Genomic DNA, 22,402 nt, shown 5'->3' with positions numbered 1-22,402 from the left:
CACAAACAGGGGGCTGCTGTGGCGGCACTCAATCCAGACTGACCAGCAGGGGGAGCAGTGGACTGGAAAATATGGGACGTTTTGCCTGTTTTTAGTTTAGTTTTGTTTTTGCGTTTGTTTTTGTTTTGAAAAGTCAGGACGCCTGCAAGAGGGCTTAAATAAGGGACTGTCCCATTAAAACGGGATAGATGGGCACCCTAAATTAGCCTAACCCAGCAACTGCATTTTAGCTGCTAAGCTGGGTGTAGTCAGGAGCCGTACCATGGAAAGTGGAGAAGAGTGGAAAGAAGATAGCTCATGGCTAGACAAAATGATCGATGATTTGAAGTCACCTCTGTGGCTCAAGAGCACCTCAACTTTTGTTGCCTAGCAAAGAAATACAGTAATTTCAGCTGAACTCAGGCTGTGGTCTCACACAGTTGAGCAAAGAATATTACTCAGATTTGGTTGTCTTCTTTCTGTTTTTTTGTTTTTTTCCCAGACTGCTGTGACGTCACCATGGGTTCTATTGCTCACGCAATTACTGAAATGGGCCTCGAGCTTTACAATGAACTGAACAAAAATGCTACTAACCAAAGCATCTTCTTCTCTCCTGTGAATATCCTTACTGGCCTGACCATAGTCTTTTTGGGTGCCAGAGGCAACACAGCTGCTCAGATGCAAAAGGCAAGTATCAACGTAACACATTGACATGCTTATATATTTTACATCCTCCTTTTTGTTACGGCAAACATTAAAAGTCATGACAAACGATGAGAGAATTGTATACAAAGTGCATTTGCTAGGGATGGTGCTGAATGTAGTAAATTTAGTTTTCAAAATGATTACTTCATGATTTTGATCACCCACCTATAATGTCTGACTGAAGTGGTATGGTGTTCTGCCACCATCTTGTGCTACAGCTTAAAAATAATGTTTCTAATTGTTAAGAAATCCTTGACACTGTGGAAATTTAACCAGTACAGAGACATCTGCAGAAAGGCTGGAGCATTTGGTCTGAGAGGTGTGAACTGCCCAACTCATTTTAGCAAGGGGTTAGCTCAGCTGCTCAGTGTTGATGTTTTTGGGGTCTAATTTTCTGAAGTGCAGAGTTCCACAACTTCCCATGTTTTCATGCTGGAGTAAGCAGCAAGATGGATGACCTCTGCATGTGTGACATAAATGGATTATTCTCTCCACATGCCTAGGCAGAGAAAATATGAAAAGCATGGCTTGTCTGGGACCATACCAACAGGAAGTTGTAGTTTACCAGTTATAAGCCAATGTTACAATGTTAGCATCACGCATATCCTGTGGAACCTCACCCTCTTTCCAGCACAGGCACAGTAGCTCATGCAGGGGTTCCAGGAGTGTGTCCGCGGCACATTTGATTACCTCTGGTGGTATACCATCCTGACCAGGGGCCTTTCCAGCTGCAATGCTGTCGATGGCTGTCTTCAGTTCATCCACCGTCGGCTCTTGGTCCAGTTCGTCCATTACTGGTAGGAGCTCGACGGCATCGAGGGCTGCGTCAACCACAACATTATCGCGTGAATACAGCTCGGAGTAGTGCTCAACCCAGCGCTCCATCTGTTTGGCTTTGTCAGCGATGACTTCACCAGATTTGGATTTCAGAGGTGCCATCTTGTTCTGGGTGGCTACGTCTACACGTGCACCCAACTTCGAAATAGCTTATTTCGATGTTGCGACATCGAAATAGGCTATTTCGATGAATAACGTCTACACGTCCTCCAGGGCTGGCAACGTCGATGTTCAACTTCGACGTTGCTCAGCCCAACATCGAAATAGGCACAGCGAGGGAACGTCTACACGCCAAAGTAGCACACATCGAAATAAGGGAGCCAGGCACAGCTGCAGACAGGGTCACGGGGCGGACTCAACAGCAAGTCGCTCCCTTAAAGGGCCCCTCCCAGACACACTTTCATTAAACAGTGCAAGATACACAGAGCCAACAACTAGTTGCAGACCCTGTATATGCAGCACGGACCCCCAGCTGCAGAAGCAGCAGCCAGAAGCCCTGGGCTAAGGGCTGCTGCCCACGGTGACCACAGAGCCCCGCAAGGGCTGGAGAGAGAGTATCTCTCAACCCCCCAGCTGATGGCCGCCATGGAGGACCCCGCTATTTCGATGTTGCGGGACGCGGATCGTCTACACGTCCCTACTTCGATGTTGAACGTCGAAGTAGGGCACTATTCCCATCCCCTCATGGGGTTAGCGACTTCGACGTCTCGCCGCCTAACGTCGATTTCAACTTCGAAATAGCGCCCAACACGTGTAGACGTGACGGGCGCTATTTCGAAGTTACTGCCGCTACTTCGAAGTAGCGTGCACGTGTAGACGCAGCTGGTGGGTCCTAATACCTTCTTCATACCCTCGTACATTCCTCTGAGATTACCAAAGTCGGCACAGGTCTGAATGCTGCTGCATAGCTGGAGCCAGTGGTTGTTGGCACAGCGCCTGGCTTCCTGCTGTACTGTTCTTCTGGCCTCTCTAAGTGCTTGCTGGTTACTCTGGCTTAGTGAGCGTTTGTACTCCAGGAGTGCAGCACGCTTCTTTTCAATGACTGGAATCATCTCATCAGAGTTAGCTTCGAACCAGTTGTTCGTGTTTCTAGCTCTTCTTCCAAACACCGACAAGGCCGTGTTGTAAACTGTATCCCTCAGATGTTGCCATTTGGATGTCACATTGGCGCCCCCGGGGCCGCTGCACAGATTTTCCTGGAGGGTCTCTCTGAACTTTTCAGCTTTCTCCGAGTTTGCCGTCTTTCTGGCGTCAATGCGGGGCCTTCCAGCAGGTTTAGAGTGGTACAGCTTCTTGGGTCTCAGCTTGAGCTTGGAGCAAACTAGCGAGTGATCTGTATCACAGTCAGCACTATGATAGCTGTGTGTCAGAAGGACGTTTTTGAGGTTATTATGCCTAGTGATGACCACGTCTAGTTGATGCCAGTGCTTCGAGCGTGGGTGTCTCCACGACACTCTGTGCTGTGGCTTTGTTTGGAAGAATGTGTTTGTGATGCACAGATTGTGGTACGTGCACAGTTCAAGGAGACGCTGTCCATTGTCATTCATTTTTCCCACACTGAAGTGTCCTAAGCAGGAAGGCCATGAGGCCCAATCAGCTCCAACTCTTGCATTGAAGTCACCCAAGATGTACAGTTGCTCACGAGCAGGTATTTGCGCTACAGCAGCACTAAGCACGTCGTAGAACTTGTCTTTTACTTCTGGTGTGGCATACAGGGTTGGGGCATAAGCGCTGATCAGGTGGACAGGACCGGCACAAGTTTGAAGCGTGATCCGAAGAAGTCTTTCTGATCCACCCATCACTAAATCCACCATTTGTAGAAGGGTGTTTCTGACAGCAAAGCCAACACCATGCTCTCTGGGTTCTTCTTGGGCTTTACCGTGCCAGAAAAAGGTGTAGTCCTTTTCCTTTAGAGAGCCCGAATCTGCGAGTCGCGTCTCTTGCAGTGCAGCGATATCAACTCTGAGCCTCTTCAGTTCGTCGCTGATGACAGAGGTCTTTCGGGTGTCACTGATGGCCTGAAGATCTTCAGTCAAGCCGGTCAGCATGGTCCGCACATTCCAGCAAGCAAGCTTGAATTGTTGATGTTTCTCATTTCTTGTTGATTTTCTTATTAGTTTGCCTGGTGCCCAAATTTCAGTCACTTGTCAGGTTCAGGAACCTTAAGCCTCACGCACCCAGCGAGGCAGGTGAACAGTGGCGGGACAGTACCCTATTGGCTGGGGCTGCCCAGCTTGAGGCGGGCGGTGACTGTCCAGTGAGATGCGAGGATCCCTCCCACCGTCGAAGGCAACCCCTGGCGCTCGTTCTCTACGCCAGTCGAGCAAGAGCTTATAACTGGTAACTGTTGCCTCCCGTGTTGATGCAACGCTGTTCAGTGATGCCGGAGTACCTCTCCGGGTGCGAGCCTGAGCATTTGCTATGGAGACTCCGGGCTGCCCAGACACCAGTGTCCCCCTCTTGGCTTTACTGATATTGTTTGGGATCTTCTTCGCACTCCTCCTGAAGCATGCCTTTGGATCTTCAACAGAGGGCATCTTGCTGCACACAAGATCTGATGGGAAACTGTTTAACCTTGCAAGGCTGAAAGCTAAGTCTAAGGTGCGAGAAGTCCTCATCAGAGAGATGCTGTTCGCAGACGATGCTGCTGTAGTGTGTCACACAGAAGACCAGCTTCAAAAACTGCTGGATCGGTTCTCCAAAGCGTGCAAGGACTTTGGGCTTACCATCAGCCTAAAGAAGATGAACGTACTCGGTCAGGATGTTGCTGAATCCCCATCAATCAGCATTGACAACTATACGTTAGAGGTTGTCCACGAGTTCGTTTACCTAGGGTCCACCATCACTGACACCCTGTCATTGGACACTGAGCTAAATAGGAGGATCGGAAAAGCGGCCACAACTCTGTCCAGACTCAGCAAGAGAGTGTGGAACAACAACAAGCTGTACACTCACACCAAAATGCAAGTCTACAGAGCCTGCATCCTCAGCACCCTCCTTTATGGCAGCAAGACTTGGACCCTGTATGCCTGCCAGGAAAAGAGGCTGAACGTCTTCCACTTGCGCTGCCTCAGGTGCATCCTTGGAATATCATGGAAGGACAGAGTGACTAACACTGCCATCCTCGAGCAAGCTCTAATCCCAACCATGCACACCCTCCTCAGGCAGCGTCGACTCCGCTGGCTTGGCCACGTCCACAGGATGAATGATGGAAGGATTCCAAAAGACATCCTGTATGGTGAGCTAGCCTCTGGCAAAAGACCTCCCGGACGCCCCCAGTTGCATTACAAAGATGTCTGCAAGAGATACCTCAGAGAGGTAGACATAGAGCTGGACAACTGGGAAGATCTAGCAGACGACTGCAGCAGATGGAGGCAGGGGTTACACAAGGGCCTTCAGAAGGGCGAGTTGAAGATCAGACAGCTAGCAGAGGAGAAGTGAGCGCACAAAAAGCACAACAAGGACTTGACAGACACCCACTACATCTGCAAGAGATGCAGCAAGGACTGTCACTCTCATGTGGGTCTTTATAGTCACAACAGACGCTGTAAATGAAGTCCTCAATTGGAACTTTGAAGGGCGCGATCCATAGTCTGTGCAGACTGAAGGATGCCTACTACTACTACTACTTCTACTACTAGTTATAAGCCAGTTCAACTGGCATAGAATAGGCCTCTAGAGGTAAGTTCCATTGATGGAAGAAGTCATCACACCTCACTGGTCAGATATCATTTGCCTAAAGAGGCAAAGCTCCCAGCCAACAGGATTCAGACCGTTCACAGTTATCTGCCTCACTACACACATGAGACTAAGGTAAAATTAAAAAAATGGACTGCAAAGCCAGTACCCAGGCAAAACTAGCAACCCGTATATTTAGACATGGGAGTTGGAATGTCAGGACTTTGTGCCTGGGTGTGACATGTGACAGAGAAAAGACAGATTACATTAGAGAGATGGCGCTAATTGATCAGGAACCAAAACTACTACTGTTAATATTGCAGGGTTACAGGAGACTGGACTGGCTGGACGAAGTGCCATCTGGGAAAAAAAATATTACCTTCTTTTGGAAAGGAAAATGACCTGATGAAAAAAAGAGGATGTGGAGTAGGTCTTGTGGTGAAGAACACCCTTTGGAGAATGATACAGATCACAGTAGTTACGTCTGGGAGGGTTACCATACTGTGTGCACATCAGTTAGCATAGCTTGTATTTACGCACCAACTTTAAACGATGATCCTGATTGCAAGGATTATTTCTACAACAATCTTTGTGAAATGCTGGATTTGATCCCAAGGTGAGTTGTTTCTGCTCTGTGATTTTAATGCTGGAATCGGTGCTATGCCTGAAGCCTGGCCTTCTTGTGTATGACACCACGGGAGAAGAAAATGAATGAAAATGGTCAGTGGCTTCTAGAATTTTGAGCTGCACATCACCTTTGTGTTACAAAGACCTATTTTTGTGGCAAATCCCAGGACAATGCACATCCAAGAGCTGGCGACGGTCACCAATTCCACATGGTGCTGACACTGAATCTTCTGCGTGTTAATAACTTATGTTCCTATCATAGTGATACAGACCACTCGCTGAGTATTAGCAGAGTAAAAATACACCCTAAATCTACTATGTATTTGAAAGAGTGTGTCTATTTGTGTGTCTGTCTGTTTGTTCAAGAGCTTCTCCTAAATGGTAAGAGCTAGAACCACCAAATTTTGTATACAGCTTCCTCTAATCATAGTTTAAAGCAAGGTAAGTGTTTGATTCTGCCAGAAAAATGGGATGAGCCTGGAATGGGATTGCTTCTCATAAAACCACACAAAAAAGAGACAATCACGAAGGAGATGAAAGGAGTTGGCTGAGGGTTCCTTCCACCATCCCATCCCCTGAGCTAAGACGCCCCCAGCCCCGAGCCTCCTGTCCTCCAGGTGCCCTTTAGGGAGGGTAGGGAAGGGCTGAAGCTATTCTCCCAATTCAAACAAGGGAATTGCTGGCTTTCCCCCTTCATCATGTAGTGAGGGGAAAGTGTGCCGTTTGCTGCATTCTCACACTGGCTGGAGGATGCAGGGTGAGCAGACGAACCTGGACCTGCCCCAGCCAGGGGACATGCCCCCCCTCTCCCACCTGTGCTTGCTGGAGCTGCACCAGCCATGGAGCGGTGCTTCTCACCTGGCCCCAAGCTGCTGTAGTGAGAGAGGTCTGAGGTACGCCTCTCCCCCCAGGACAGCCTGTACATGGAACCCCTCATCCCCAGACACACCCCAGAGCAATGATTCAAATGAAGCTTGTACGTTTTCATTTTATTTTCCAAAAAAATCTCCCCCAAAGTTAATTGAATTAAGGACCTGAGCAACACCAGGTAAACCTTCTAGTTAGTATATAAAGCTAAGATTGAAGGCTGTACTCAAATAAATGTTCTGAAAATTTGTGATTCTGAACTGTGTGCAGAGTTTAACAAATCCCTCTCTCTGTACTTACCTTAAACTACTGATGGTGATGCACAGAAAATGTGGAAATCTCTGCACAAAGAGATTTATGAAATTGGACTTAATATGTTTGGTCATAAAAACGCACAGGAAATAAGACTGGTTTGACCATTATGAACAGGAATTGCAACCATTCATTCAAGCAAAGAAGATTTCGAGCAGGTAATATGGTCTTTTCACAACGATATGACAAGCCCAGGGCAATTTGAAGGAAAGTCCTCTGAAAAATTCGAGATGAAGAATGGATAAAACAAGGATTTGCCTTGGCACCTACACTGTCTCGAATATTCTTCTTGGCACTTTTGAGCTATGCATTTTAAAATGAAGAAGATGATGTTTAGCAAGATGATGATGATGATGGTAAGCTGTTCAACCTTGCTAGACTAGGAACAAAGACTAAGGTTGCTTTGAGATAACGCTTTTAAGTTGATGTTGCTGCTCTTGTCTCACACTGAAGTTCACCTACAAGAGCTTGTTAGTTGCCCACACATTCATAACAGACTTTCTCAGCATTAGTGTGTAATCATGGGAGAAAGCACAGAATGTCAGCCTTCCACTACATTCATTGATACTAATCTCCAAATCGTGGACTCATTTTGTTACTCAGGAAAAACTTGTCACTGAATAAAGAATCAGATATTTGTCTTGGGAAGACAGCTACCAGCTTTGGTCACCTCACGTATAAGCACGGAAGAACAAGCCTATGATGAAGACTATGATTTTGATTTAGTAAGCCTGCATAGTTGGTATCCTCCTTTGCAACAGCAAGACTTGGTCTTCGTAGAGCAGGAAAGAAAAGCGACTCAATAGCCTCTATCTATGATGCCTAAGATCCAGTCTAGGCATCAGCTGGCAACATAAAATCACCAACAAAGAAGTGCTAATGAGGGCACGTATCTCCAGCCTGACAGTTATTATCAAGCACAGCTGTCTTCACTGGTAAAGTCCTGTGCATACGATGCAAGACATCTTCCTAAAGACATGTTATATGGTGAGTTAACGGAGGGGCAAAGATGGAGGTTGCCCAAAACTTGAGTTTCAAGACACTGGCAAGAGAGATTTAAAATGCTGTGTGTAGCCAGACAGCCAGCCCCCTCTCAGACCAGCATTGCTGGGAAAACAAGGGAGCCAAAACAACAGGGCACTTAACGTAAATTCGAGCACAGCCTTTGAAGCTGCGAGAAAGCACAGGTGTGCTGCTGCAATGTGCCTCTGGGAACATATACAACGATTAGGCTCACAGCAGACAGAGAAGCTGTGACAGACATGGCTCTTAGCCCCTACTAAATAACGTGATGCACACACACCAACATCCTAGGTGGGAAAATATTTACCCTAATAAAAGTAATGTCCAGTAATCGAAACTTATTGTTTCTCTCCCTTGCAAGTGTAAACTACTCTTGCGAGAGCTGGCGTCACCCAGACAGACCAGCCCCAATCTGGCATAAGAAAGGAGAAAGAGAATAAAGGAGTACAGAGGTATAAGTATGGGACCTACAGCACCATGATTTTTGAGTGCTTTTCACTATCTATCTGCTGGTCAGATAAGTGACAGCCTCCCAAGGCTTCTGCAGCTAAAAGGGTCCCTAAGCCTTGTCCCTTATTCGTCTTTCTGCAGAATTGAGTGACCGATCCTGGCTTGGCACCGCTGGAATCAAGAGATGCAAGGAGGGTAAGAAGCGCCCACACCTGATCTCCTATCTTTAGTGTACACATATTTTGAAATAGAGCTCTATACTTTGTTTTTCTTTCTTTGGGATCGTGGCTTCAGTTTTGTAACTTGTTTGTGTGTGTAACATCTGTACATTTAAATAAGTAGGCACTAGCAATTTTGTAACCACATGATTAGAATCTAGTTTAATAAATTTTTGGTAACCGTTTGTGCATAAGCCTGACTTGTTTCCCCAGGGGTTACTGTAAAGCAGCCAACACAATCAAAGAACCTCAGCCGTTTTGGCTATAAAGCCTGGCCATTAGGTGAGAGTACTAAGAGCCTAGCGTTGAGTTGTGCCGCCTCCACGGGGCAAACCTTGGGGCATCCGTCAGCCCGGCCCGGGCTGCCCGCCGCGAAGGGACAGTGAGTCCTAGCGGTTAAAGTCACAGATGGTATAAACGGGCATAGCTGGCACCTCACCAAACATCCTTGGCCATCGGCTAACACTGCGCTATTGAGCCACAGACTTGGGAAGCCCAAATGAAAGATTGTTTGAGTTGGCAGTGTAGTCTAGAGACAGAATATGGTAAACAATTGCTCTCCACGCTCCGAGCAAAATGACACAGAGTCAAAAAATTAGCAACTAGCCATGGTCAACAGGAAAACACCTTTCATTAAACTTGGTGCAATAAAATCTGTTGTCTGGCTTCTACAGTAATCAAAAAAAGCTGCTACGCCAATTGTGACCTCACAGCCGCAAAAACTAACATCTAGGCTACGTCTACACGTGCCCCAAACTTCGAAATGGCCATGCAAATGGCCATTTCAAAGTTTACTAATGAAGCGCTGAAATGCATATTCAGCGCTTCATTAGCATGCGGGTGGCAGCGGTGCTTCGAAATTGACGCGCCTTGCCGCCGCACGGCGCGTCCAGATGGGGCTCCTTTTCGAAAGGGTCCCGCCTACTTCGAAGTCCCCTTATTCCCATGAGCTCATGGGAATAAAGGGACTTCGAAGTAGGTGGTGTCCTTTCGAAAAGGAGCCCCGTCTGGACGCGCCGCGCGGCGGCAAGGCCCATCAATTTCGAAGCACCGCTGCCGCCCGCATGCTAATGAAGCGCTGAATTTGCATTTCAGCGCTTCATTAGTAAACTTCGAAATGGCCATTTGCATGGCCATTTCGAAGTTTGGGGCACGTGTAGACACGGCCCTATAGAGATAAATATGGTTGTAATATTAATCCCACAGCTCCTTTTGAAGTCAAAGGGAGATGCAGAAGGGCATGTTTTTCTGAAAATCTGCTGCTTGAGTATAAACACAGCTCATCAGAAAATCAGAAAAGGTTGAGTTTAGCTTGCCAGTGCCTCTTTATTTTTCCAAGTTGGAAGACTGTGCAGGACTTATCCTCTCAGAATATCCTTCAGACTTTCTGCTCATTAGCATAATGTGAAGAGCCGGCCAGAAATCAGTATTTTATTCCTTCCTCAAAAAAGTTTTCCTTTTCATCCAAGTATCAAAAGGTTTTGGCCAAAAATGGTTAACAAAATAAAAGCATGCGGTCAAAGCTTTCGAAAGACTGAAAAATTTTACAGTTTGCTGATATCTGCAGCAATTACCTTTCTGAAAAAAACAGACACTTCCCATAAAAATTTTGTTTAACTGAGAGCCTAATTATTCTCTTTAGGTTTTAGGATCAGGTTCAACCAGTCCTTTAAAGCAGTATTTCTTAAACTATGTTCTGCAGAACATTGGTGTTCCGTGAACAACTTGCAATGTGTGCCACGGTGGTGTAGCAGCTAGCAACGACATGCAGTACATGCATATATTTTCTGTTATTAAAACGAGAGACAATGAGACTTCTTCATTGCTATGATATCTGATTAAATTACTTTATTTCTGTTTTGCTTTATATGTTGCTGAATTTTTTTTTTTGGGTCTAACAACAATTTTTTTAAGCAAATTTTCATAGGTGTTCCACATATAAAAATATTATTGTTTGGTGTTCTGTGGTCTCAAAAAGCTTAAGAAATACTGCTTTAAAAGATGTCCTTTTGTTTAAACTACTTACCAATAAGTGGCTGTAGCATGCATTTACAAATATGGGTCGTCAATAAAATGTTGTGCTGGGCTGACCTTTAAAGAAGTAAAACCTAAATTTTATGCCCTATTTGCCTATCAATCCCCCTTTTCCCTTGAAATGACAATTATCCTAGAGAGTATCAAACAAAACATGGGAGATGACCTGATTCTGCTCCTACACTACTGTTAATCTGGAGCAGTTGCACTCTAGTCATTGGATTTGTATTGCTTTAAAACTGCTGGGAAGTCAGAATAAGGCTTCTAGCATGTGACCCGTTTCTTAGTTTGAATCTTACATTTGAATAAAAGTTCAGAATAAAACTATTAAACATTGGACTACATAAAAATTAGACTGCCAGTTAAGAACAGTAGGTTGCCTCCTCAGCTGTTGTAAATTAGCTGAGAACCATGCCAAAGAGTTTACATCAGTTCAGATCTGATTGGCTACGTCTACACTAGCCCCAAACTTCGAAATAGCCACGCAAATGGCCATTTTGAAGTTTATTAAAGGAGCCCACCTACTTCGAAGTCCCCTTATTCCCATGAGCAGATGGGAATAAGGGGACTTTGAAGTAGGCGGGGTCCTTTCGAAAAGGAGCCCTGTTGGGACGAGCCGCACGGCAGCGAGGCGTGTCAATTTCAAAGTGCCGTGGCCACCCGCATGCTAATGAAGTGCTGAATATGCATTTCAGTGCTTCATTAGTAAACTTTGAAATGGCCATTTGTGTGGCCATTTTGAAGTTTGGGGCTCGTGTAGACACGGCCTAAAAGTTTAGCACAACTTTCCAATATAGAATCCAAAAGTAGGTTCTTAAATGCATATTTAGATACAGACATTGCTGAGCATCCTCAAATCCCACCAAAGTCAAGAGAATGTGCTGTCGATGATAAAGATGTGGACAGATTAGAATACGTCCAGAGGATAGCAACAAAATAGTAAAAAGGCTTAGAAAACCTGATATATGAAGAAAAGTTTGAAGCATGGGGCATATTTAGCCTTGAGAAATGAAGACTGAAGGGGAACCTGATAATAGTCTTCAAATATATTAAGGGCAGTTATAAAAGAATGGTGATCAGTTGTTTTCCCTATTCTCTGAAGGCAGGACAAAAATAGTGAGCTTAATCTGAAGCAAGGCAGATATAGGTTACACATTTGGAAAAACTTTCTAACAATCTGTTAGGGTAGTTAAGCTCTGGAATAGATTTCAAAAGGAGGTTATGGGATTCCCATCTTCAGAGGCATAGAAGCAGACAAGACAGTCTAGGTTTCCATGAGCTTGTCTTATTGAAGGGTTACCATGTTCAGAAACTGACTGCTACATGAGGTTGCCTCAAGGCACAGCTGGCTCCCATTTCACCCGCCCAATGACCTTGACAGAAATACTGAATATGCTTATGTTAAAACAGGAATGGAGATCCAATCTTCCCCAGAATGGGGCTAATATCTGCTCTTCTTTCTGAATGCAAGCATCAGTCTTACACTGAGATTCCGACCAGGAACATTTCATGATGAAAATGTTGCTTTCCTGTTCTAAATGACTCGTTTAGAAACCATCTACTTAGACTAAGTTAAAATGTAAAGTACACATAGAAATGTTTCAAAATCATCAGAACAAAAAATATTTTGATTGACCCAAAAAGCTTTTGTTTTCTTGCACAGTCAATAAATTTAGATTTAGACATAGTGTCCCAAATTGGGACTGGAAGTTATCTCAAAGTTACAACTATTTTGTCAGGACAGGAAAACTCTTTCATGCTCAGCTGTAATTTGTATCTAGGAGAGCAAACACCTGAACTGCCTTTCTGTGGAATGCATGAATGCTGCCTCCAGGGCAGTAATGTTACATTTTCAACCACAGGTTCTTCATTTGACTAGCGCAGCAGAAAGTGAAAACCTCAGGCCTGGGTCTGCCTCTGAAAACGTGATGGCAGAAGCTGAGCCAGAGTACCTCAGTGAAGGGAAACATCAACTGCCTTGCTTCTCAAAGGTACCTCTTCCAAACAAGACAACGTAGCACTTTCAGAGTTTAAGGGATGCGGCAGGCACTAAAATGGATAAGCCCAGTCATTAGAGGAGTCGTGATCTAGTATACTGGGAAATATGTACCCTAGAGGTCATGACTGATTGATTAGAAGCCCAGTCCTGGAGAAATCAATGGAGACACACATACACCCTCCATTCCTCACTGTGCTAAGAGCCAGGGGTGCCCTGTCCCCGCTTGGTTATGCTTAGGTTATGCTGAGGCTGGGAGGGCAAACGGGGCCACTGCCCCAGGACTCAGTGATTTAAAAGGACCCTGGCTCTCGGGTACCACAGATGTGGTCATACCCACAGACCCTTTAAATTACTGCTGGAGCCCCCAGTGGCTCGTGCTGAACAGTGCTGAAGGACTGGCTGTGGGGGACAAGCCTCTAGCCCCACCCCATCTGCTCAGTAATTCTGGTGGCAGTTCTGTGTGCACACACTCATGCTAGTTCTCAGTGGCGCTAGTGTGAGCATTAACAGCTGCGTAGCCACAGTAATATAGGTAGGGGCACTGAAGGCACTGCTGAGCACGTGCCCACCAGCTTCAGGTAGGCTGTGCTATTGGAGTTACTCTGCTATTTTCCATGCTAGTTCTTGCAGACAGATATTCAATCAGTGTAATGTAACTACCAGCCCCGTTATTTGACTTTTATACAAATTAACAAAGAGCAAACAAAGTGTCTTTATTTCCACCTCCTGTGAAGCATTCTCCTTCAAAGTGTGACTTGGTGGGCGGAATCCACAGAGTTCCAGATGCTCCTTTCCCAGCTGAAAAATCTCAGCAAGAGCTATGTACTGAGTCTGGCCAACAGTCTGTTTGCACGAGAAGGATATAACTTTCACCAGGTAAGTTACATGTGTTTGGCCCATGTGAGATGTTGAGCCAAAGCTTGGCTTTAGACCACAGGGTTGATAATTCTTGTGATTTTTATCATAAGTTTCACAATATTGGGGGTTTTCCATAAAGCCCTAGAATCTGGACTTATGTGATTAGATGCGAATCTCAGCTTTGTGGTTTTGTTGTTTTAAGCAAGTTTCTAGTCCTCAGGGTTACAGAGGAAAGGTTGAAAATAAGACCCAAATATCCTCGAAAGGCTCAGAAACCAGAATGCAATAAAAAAAAATCCAAAACTTTTTGTTCATTAAATAAAATAAAGATTGGTGGCAGTTGGCTGCCTAACTCCTCTGTGTGCGTTGGGAAATCTTCCTTCAGGGTCAGGAAGATTTTTTTTTTTTTGGTTTAACTACATGTCAATTGGCTGAATGCACCAGACACAATATAACAGTAACTTTCTATGTCTTATCTAATCCAAATTTTTATTGTCAGTCTCAGTGAAAAATTGCCAGTGTAAGAAAGGTGTGGTTCATGATTATACTATTAGGCAATTATCTCTGTCTAAATACTCAATGAATACATTTCTAGTAGTTGATGACAGTGCCAAACTTTAGTTTTCCCATGAAATTTAGCCCTGAACAAATTCAATAAAAACATGACTTTTTTTTAGTTGCCTTGGGTTACTCAGTTTCTTCTGGATGACTTGATTTATGGAGGATAACATTAATTAAAGACCTTTATTTGACTTTACAGCAATATTTAGAATGTGCTAAGGAATTATATGGAGCAACGTTGCAAACTGTTAATTTTGGAAATGCTACTGAAGCAGCCAGCCAGACAATAAATTTGTTGGTTGAAAGACAGACACAAGGTAAGAAAGCACAGTGCCAATTGTTCCAAGAAAACAAAAAGCAGGATTTGAAAACAAAAGAGTTTGCATCTCTCTTGTGTGTGTAAGTCCTCAGCTAAAATACTTTTGCATTAAAAATATCAATTTGGTTTTTCAGTCTCATTTCTATACCACCTTTCTGTCCTGGTCAATGGCAAGAATATGGGTCACTTCTGCAGTGGAGCGAAGCCAGGAAACAGCAGAAGACAGATCAAGAGTCTAATTGTGGGGGGAAACAGAGCCTGTAGAGCAATACTCAGGGGGATGGACAATGTTCTGAATGCTAGGGAAAGACACATTACAAGTAACTTATATTTTCCTTTCCCTTTGCCATCTTTATTAAGAGGCCAGACATGAGTGGTGATCTCTGACACACTGTCTTGGACAAAATCTGTGGCACATTCCCTCGCCAAAGATAAGCTTTGAAACGTTCAAGCTGAATGGAGACAGAACAGCTCAAGGGGCTGGTTTTGAGCTGTACAGAGCATAGGTCGGTCTCCATCTTTGTAACAAAGTCCACCATGAATGACAAGTCCTCAGGTCATCAGTGCCTAGTGACCCCTATGGAAGGAGCTGGTTTCCTCAGTCAGGCTCCTTATAGCAGAGACTGAGGTCCAGCTTTCAAAAGCAGCCTCACAAAACTGGAAATGCTGAGAACCAGTCCAAAGGTCGTAGGCCATTCAAGTCCTACTTCAGTCATCAGAATGGAAGGAAAAACCTACATCAATTATTACCAATCCCTTGACCCATTCTACTAGAAAAATACAATGATGAAATATAGGTGGAATGTCTATGGGGTAAATGTCTATACCCTTGTTAATGGTCCAGAATGTGATGGGTTTAGTGACCTACTTACTTAATCCTTCTAAATCAAGGCTGAATCGTATTCATAGAAGTGTAGTAGTGAATCTTACAGTGCAACTGTCTATTTCATTGCTGTTCTGTGGTCATACAGGCTGCGTCTACACGTGCACGCTACTTCGAAGTAGCGGCAGTAACTTCGAAATAGCGCCCGTCACGTCTACACGTGTTGGGCGCTATTTCGAAGTTGAAATCGACGTTAGGCGGCGAGACGTCGAAGTCGCTAACCCCATGAGCGGATGGGAATAGCGCCCTACTTCGACGTTCAACATCGAAGTAGGGACGTGTAGACGATCCGCGTCCCGCAACATCGAAATAGCGGGGTCCTCCATGGCGGCCATCAGCTGGGGGGTTGAGAGATACTCTCTCTCCAGCCCTTGCGGGGCTCTGTGGTCACCGTGGGCAGCAGCCCTTAGCCCAGGGCTTCTGGCTGCTGCTGCTGCAGCTGGGGGTCCGTGCTGCATATACAGGGTCTGCAACTAGTTGTTGGCTCTGTGTATCTTTCACTGTTTAATGAAAGTGTGTCTGGGAGGGGCCCTTTAAGGGAGCGGCTTGCTGTTGAGTCCGCCCCGTGACCCTGTCTGCAGCTGTGCCTGGCTCCCTTATTTCGATGTGTGCTACTTTGCTGTGTAGACGTTCCCTCGTTGTGCCTATTTCGATGTTGGGCTGAGCAACGTCGAAGTTGAACATCGACGTTGCCAGCCCTGGAGGACGTGTAGACGTTATTCATCGAAATAGCCTATTTCGATGTCGCAACATCGAAATAAGCTATTTCGAAGTTGGGTGCACGTGTAGACGTAGCCACAGAAAGCAATAATTTGCAGAACCAAGCACTAGATTTTCACCTTACAAACTAAACTACCAAACAAATATTTATATATATGAAAATTTTTGCTAGATCTTTCTGTCTCTACTAATCATTTCTGTTTCCTTGCTTTTCTCTGACTGTTATTAAGGTAAAATCAGGGAATTATTTGCTCCTGGTGCTATTGACGCAACTGCTGTACTGGTGCTAGTGAATGCAGTCTACTTCAGAGCAACTTGGGCATACAAGTTTGAAGAAAAGCATACAATGGCAAGAGAATTTTGGATAAACCAGGTACTTTAGTGGAATTCTATCTTTTTAGCTTGGTTTTGTCTTAGACACCAACAATTTCACAGTGCAGCACATTGTAAGACTCTTCTACCATATGAAAGATTTAAAAAAAAAACAGTCAAGTAGCACTGTAAAGACGAACAAAATAATTTATTAGGTGATGAGCTTACGTGGGACAGATCCACTTCATCAGATCCATTATCAGAAGTTCCAGATCTGAAGAAGTGGGTCTGTCCCACAAACGCCTTATTATTATTTTGTTAGCCTTTAAAGTGCTATAAGACTGTTTCAAGAAGATACAGACTAACACAGCTACCTCTCTGTGATTATATGAAAGATGTCAGTGTGTTTTGCAGTGGAATCCAGTGATCTCAAAGTGAGTGAAGAAAACAGGAGCAAAACTGTAGCTAGGTCAGATGCTTAATACATTACAGTGCTGACTTGGAAAATAGTCTAAACACCAGAATACAGACTTCTTTATTTTCAATTACAACAGCATTTCCCTTAGGCCATGATCTTGAAAAGTCTTATACATATAAGTAATTTTAGCATGGGACTGCTGACTCATGGGAGTAACCTTGATCACGTGCACAAGATCTGAGCTTATACTTCAGAATCTTAAATCCAGCCTTGCAGCTTCTCTTTTTTGGTGCTGGCAACAGCAGATAAATGCTAGAAACCTAGAGAACTAAGGTCAGAATTTAGACATGAATTTACTTAATGTACTAGTGATGTCACACAAGTCTGGAAGAGAAACAAGAAAGTCTGAAGTTCAATTGTTTTAGATTTGATGAAGTGTTCAGTATACTTTAAAGAAAGCATAGGTTTGAAGAATTTAAAAATTAAACCCCAGCAAAACAACCGGATGCTTCACACAGGTAAACCACAAAGCGAAAAAGCTGGTTTGTGTTTGCTTTTTTTAGTGTGTCCAAAAAAAAAAAAAAGACCCTTTTTAAAAATGTCTAAACTTTCCGCTTTTTTGTCATAGGATTTCAGGGAAAGTCATAGCTGGCTTTCCCTGTTCAGCTGAGGTAGTAGAGGACTCACGTGCCAATTCAAAAGAATTGGGATATGCTGAACCTTTACACAGATAGTCTGAATCTGTAGCTTCACAAAACAAAGCCAGTAGTCAGGTAGCACCTTAAAGACTAACAATTTTATTGATTCGGTAATGAGCTTTCCTGGGGAAGACCCACTATTTCAGATTCTGGTGTGGAAGTAATGAATCAGCACAATATAAAGCAGGGAGTGGGAGGGAAGAGAGATGAAGAAGGAGGGAGGGAAAGAAAGTTAAAAAAGAGATAGGAAAGAAAATAGGGAGGGCAGAGGCAGGAGTCACCTATCATCCTTTCTCCTGCCTCCCACTCCCTGCTTTATATTTTCTTGATTCCTTACTTCCACTCCAGAATCTGAAGCTTGGCTTCTGTTGGAAAACCTGTGGAGCATCTACATGCAAAATGTGCTTTGTCGACAGTTTGTTGACAAAACCCAACACATCCATCAGCAGTGCTATACCTCTCCCTGTTGAGGTATAATTCCTCTCTCGACAGTGTTCTGTCAAGAAAACAACCGTGTAGAGGCTCTGGGGTCCCTTTTGTCCCCCAGCTGCCCTGTTTGCAGATCTTTCAATCCACTTTTATGTGTAGATGTTGACAGAAGTTTTGCCGAGAAATCCCTTTCAACTGTCACTTCTGTCAACAGAGGCTTCTTGTGTGGATGTAGCCTTCAAGAGTTAATGCATCCAGATAGTACAAGAAAAAAGTGCACAGCAGCTGTACATGGCAAATTTTGGTGTGATATCTATCATCCAATTGGCTTAGTTGCTCACCAACCACATCATAAAAGATGGAAGCTGTTGATTGACAGCTCAGCCAATCACCATAATAATCGTATCTCCCCTGTTCCCTCTCCTGTTGCTCTCTTGCTCTGCTGTACTACAGATAAAAAGGCCCAATCAAATGATGTCCCTGATGGGAGTATGAATCACAGTACAAGCAACAGTGTCATGGTCAACTTGCCAGCCAAAGCATCTGTAACTGTACAGCCAGCCAGTGCTCCAAAATCTTCAGCAAAAGTTGCATTTCCTCCTTGTAGGCTGGAGCACCTGTGAGAAAAAATAGTGGATGCTCAGCATGCACCAGACACCTGTAAATCAGCTGTCTGGCAGTCGGCAGGAGGCACTGGGGCCAGTTCTAGGGTGGGAAGAGGCAGAGCGAGGCTTGGGCCTTGAGGGAAGGGAAGAAATGGAATGGATCTGAGGGTGGAGTGGGGTGGAGCAAGAGCCTATGTAACACCTGCCATTTCTATCCTGTTTCTGCTCCTCCTTGTGTGTTTGCTAAAAACAAGGGAACTGAATAACATTCACATATCAGGACAGAGAGTAAAACTTACCTTTTCCTTTTCATCTGTGAAAGTTTGCTGAAAGATGGGAGACTGATATTTTGCCTCCTGGAAAAGGAAACAAACTTTAATAGGTTTTAATTGTTTGTTTTGCATAATCACACAATTCCAGTTTTACTACACGTGCTTTTCTCAATGTCTCACTCTTTCTTGTGTTTAATCAATGAACTTTCAGTTCGAAAATGAACGAAAGGCATCACAAAACAACAAGAACAACAACAAAAAGTAAACAATTTGACATATTGTTGGACAGTGAAAGAGCTGATAAACATTCATCTCTTTTGGCCCTTGAGATCAATTCAGTAGTCCCACAGACTTACAGTGATACTTTGACACCTAAGTGCCTTGATAATACTTGAAAATGAGACTGAGGGTTTGTCTACACATAATCAGAGATCAACACTCTGGAGATTGATCTCCTAGGGGTTCATTTAGCAGGTCTAGTAGGGACGCACTATATTGACTGCTCTTTGCTCTCCTGTTGATCCCAGTGCTCCAAAGGGTTGCAAGTAGTAGGGGAAGTCAATGGGAGAGTTTCTCTCATTGACCTCCCACTGTGGGGGTGATGCTTAAGAAATTTGGCTTAAGGTACATCAACTCCAGCTACACTCTTCAAATAGCTGGAGTGTTGTATCTTAAGTTGACTTTCTCCTTAAGTGTAGACCTGCCCTTTGCAAACTAAGTCACCTAGCAGCTTTTGAACATTTTATTCTAAAGTAACAGTGCCAAACCACTTGGCTATCATCTATGTTACAGCCAACTTCTTCTCTTCATTACACCACTTTAAATGTGGAATAATTCCACTATAGTCAATGGAATAACTCTGAAATTACATCCATACGACAAAAGCAGAATTTAGCCTTTGCCCTGGAACTCAGCTACTTGACTTTTTGAGCTGACCATCACGCTAGATCATTACTAACATCAGTAGAGGCCATCCTAATTTGCAGCAGGAGTTAAGAGCTATGTGAGGCCCCAGATCATTAGTATGACAGTCCATGGTGTTGATTATTCCCTTGTGTTCTTCAGTTTTCAGTCCCTTCTGCTTATCAAATAACTATATCATTATAAATACCAGTTTGAGCAATGCTCCGACATGCCTTGATTTATAGTTTCTCATTTACTAATACAAATTATTTGTAAAATATTTAGCCTATCTTCCATTATTCTTCTGGTGAATGCTTCGTATTGATACTATGTCATTTGTTTAAATGCTGGAGAGCCTCATGAGTTAGTTTTATGCACCATTTTCTTTTAAACAGAATGAGAAAAAATCTGTACAAATGATGTATCAGAAAGGCACATTTAAAACTGCCCACATACAGGAGATGAATGCTCAGATTCTTGCAATCCCATATACTGGAAAATCACTGAATATGATCATACTGCTACCAGATGACATCACTGGTCTGGAACAGGTAAAGACATTGTAGCACCGAATATCTGGGAAGTAGTCTGAACTTTGGTTACTTAATAATGTTAAAATATTTTATTTGAATTAAATTGGATATAGAGCTAAACTTTTCAGAACTTCTTAGTTCTTTTTATCATTTACCTTGATCTCTCTTTTTGACCCCATAGGTCGAAAGGGCAATGACTTATGAGAACTTAGCACAGTGGACTCTCTTCGAAAGCATAAGAGAGAAAGAAGTGGAGGTGTACTTGCCCCGATTCAAACTTGAAGATTCCTTTGAGCTCAACTTTCCTTTACAAGAGTTGGGGATGACTGATGTCTTTGAGAAATCAACAGCTGATCTCTTTGGAATGGCTTCCCCACAGAGGCTATTTCTGTCACTGGTTGTCCACAAGGCTTATGTGGAAGTTAATGAGGAAGGCACTTCGGCAGCAGCTGCTACAGGAGGCATTGCTGTTGACAAAGCCTATGCATCTCCATTCATGGCTGATCACCCTTTCCTTTTCTTTATCCAGCACAGTCACACAAACACCATACTCTTCTTTGGAAAACTCTGCTCTCCTTGAAATGAAGGCAAGTCTCTACCTTCTCGAGGCTTAGATGAAAGAACATAACACAACCATTAAATAGTAAAGCAGGTTTATTTTCTTAGTGCTTTCATAATCCTTTGAAAGAGAAGATAGGAATTTTGGTGATGGCCCTTTAGGTCCTCTCCATAGAGAGGAGAGACTTTGGGTCCTTTCCAGGGGCACAGGACACTCCTACAAACCAGAATCCCTTCTGCTAATAGAAGCCAGCCATTCAGATGGAGCTCTAGCTCAAGAAAAAGCTGGCTTAGCACCTTTACATCTCTGATCAATGTAGTTATAATGGCATCTGCCTCTGTTACTATATTTTTAACCAATCCACAGAGCACCCAGTTGTAGCTCATGCAGCATCTTTGAACTAGGTCTTTAATGCCATGGGTCAGATTTTGGGTATGAAACAAGAATACACCATTGCAGGTAGTTGCTCTGAAAGTACATCCAAGGACTCCCATTGGGAGATAACAGACCATGTGACACCTGCTCCCTCCCTTGTCCACATAGGCTATGTCCACACTAGAAACATCTTTTGACAGAAGGAAGGATAACTAGAACTCCACTGATCCTGTTCCCTATGTCACAGTTGTTACTGCAGCCATTCTAATTCATAACAGTGATTAGGACTCTTTAACTTTTCATAGGGGCTGTTAGAGGCCCTGGTCAGCCCAGTACAAAGAGTAGAAGGGTCAGATTTCTGCTTATTCCACTTTGCACAGCTGTATGCCAAGTCTGAACTTGTCACAAATGACAGACCAGCCCTGTAAATTCTCTTTTCTGTTCCAACACTATGTTCAAATACTTCCCTACAGTAAATAACCATCTATGTGCTGATAAATGCATCACCCATACTCCTTGTCATGATGGATGCTTGCTTTGTTTTGAGCTATTTTGCACCCTATTAAAACTCAATTACACAACAATTCCCTCTCTCCCTTTTTTAACACATCAACCCAAAACATTTCAGTTTGTACAGGTTTACACGGGAGAGTGATACAGAGCCAGCTGGGTGTCCTATTTACGCAAGATGTGAACACCGTCCCACAGCTCTAATACTGGTTGAAATTATAGAAATACACAGGCCCCATATCACATATGGCTCCTCGTATAGGGGAGCTCGTTGGCTACCCAGTGTACAATACTGCGTGGCCAGTTCAGGTAGTCTCATAGTCACAAGCACACACTAGGTTGCTACCCTTTCACCATGTATGTATGTATGTATGATTTTCTTACAAAGGATAACAGCCTTCTGCAGGTTTACAGCAAGACTCAGATTTGTGGGACTGTAAGACCAAGGCTCCCATGAGCCTGTGACTCCATAGCCAAAACTTACCTCGGAACTTAGAATCATAGATTTAGAAGTGATCAACAAGGTAGAAAGGGTCAAGTTTCCCGTCCTGTTCCTCCTACTTACAGCCTTCCAGTTAATAAGCTTATTGTCCCATTAGTCCAATATCAGTAATCCCCAACAGAAATCAATGAATTGGCTTCCGTTAAACCTTCATTCGTCTGAGTGCTGTAGCAGTCTCCATGACTATAGTGCTACTAATAGTGCCCTGTCCCTGGG

The 22,402-nt window shown here is 43.9% G+C and overlaps 1 protein-coding gene across 1 annotated transcript; it reads left to right on the top strand.

The window, feature by feature from the left end:
* The first annotated feature begins 498 nt into the window (after positions 1-498).
* LOC142009552 (serpin B11-like) lies at positions 499-20,820 on the top strand. Its single transcript, XM_074987772.1, is given in 8 exon segments — positions 499-666; positions 12,593-12,721; positions 13,464-13,501; positions 13,503-13,605; positions 14,348-14,465; positions 16,301-16,443; positions 20,103-20,258; positions 20,422-20,820. Coding segments are annotated over 8 exon segments (1,254 nt in total).
* Positions 20,821-22,402: the final 1,582 nt, after the last annotated feature.

Source organism: Carettochelys insculpta, chromosome 2 (assembly GCF_033958435.1).
Source record: "Carettochelys insculpta isolate YL-2023 chromosome 2, ASM3395843v1, whole genome shotgun sequence".
In the NCBI taxonomy this organism is placed as follows: domain Eukaryota; kingdom Metazoa; phylum Chordata; order Testudines; family Carettochelyidae; genus Carettochelys; species Carettochelys insculpta.
Note: the sequence above shows the minus strand (reverse complement) of the source record. Positions and strands in the feature narration are given on the sequence as shown.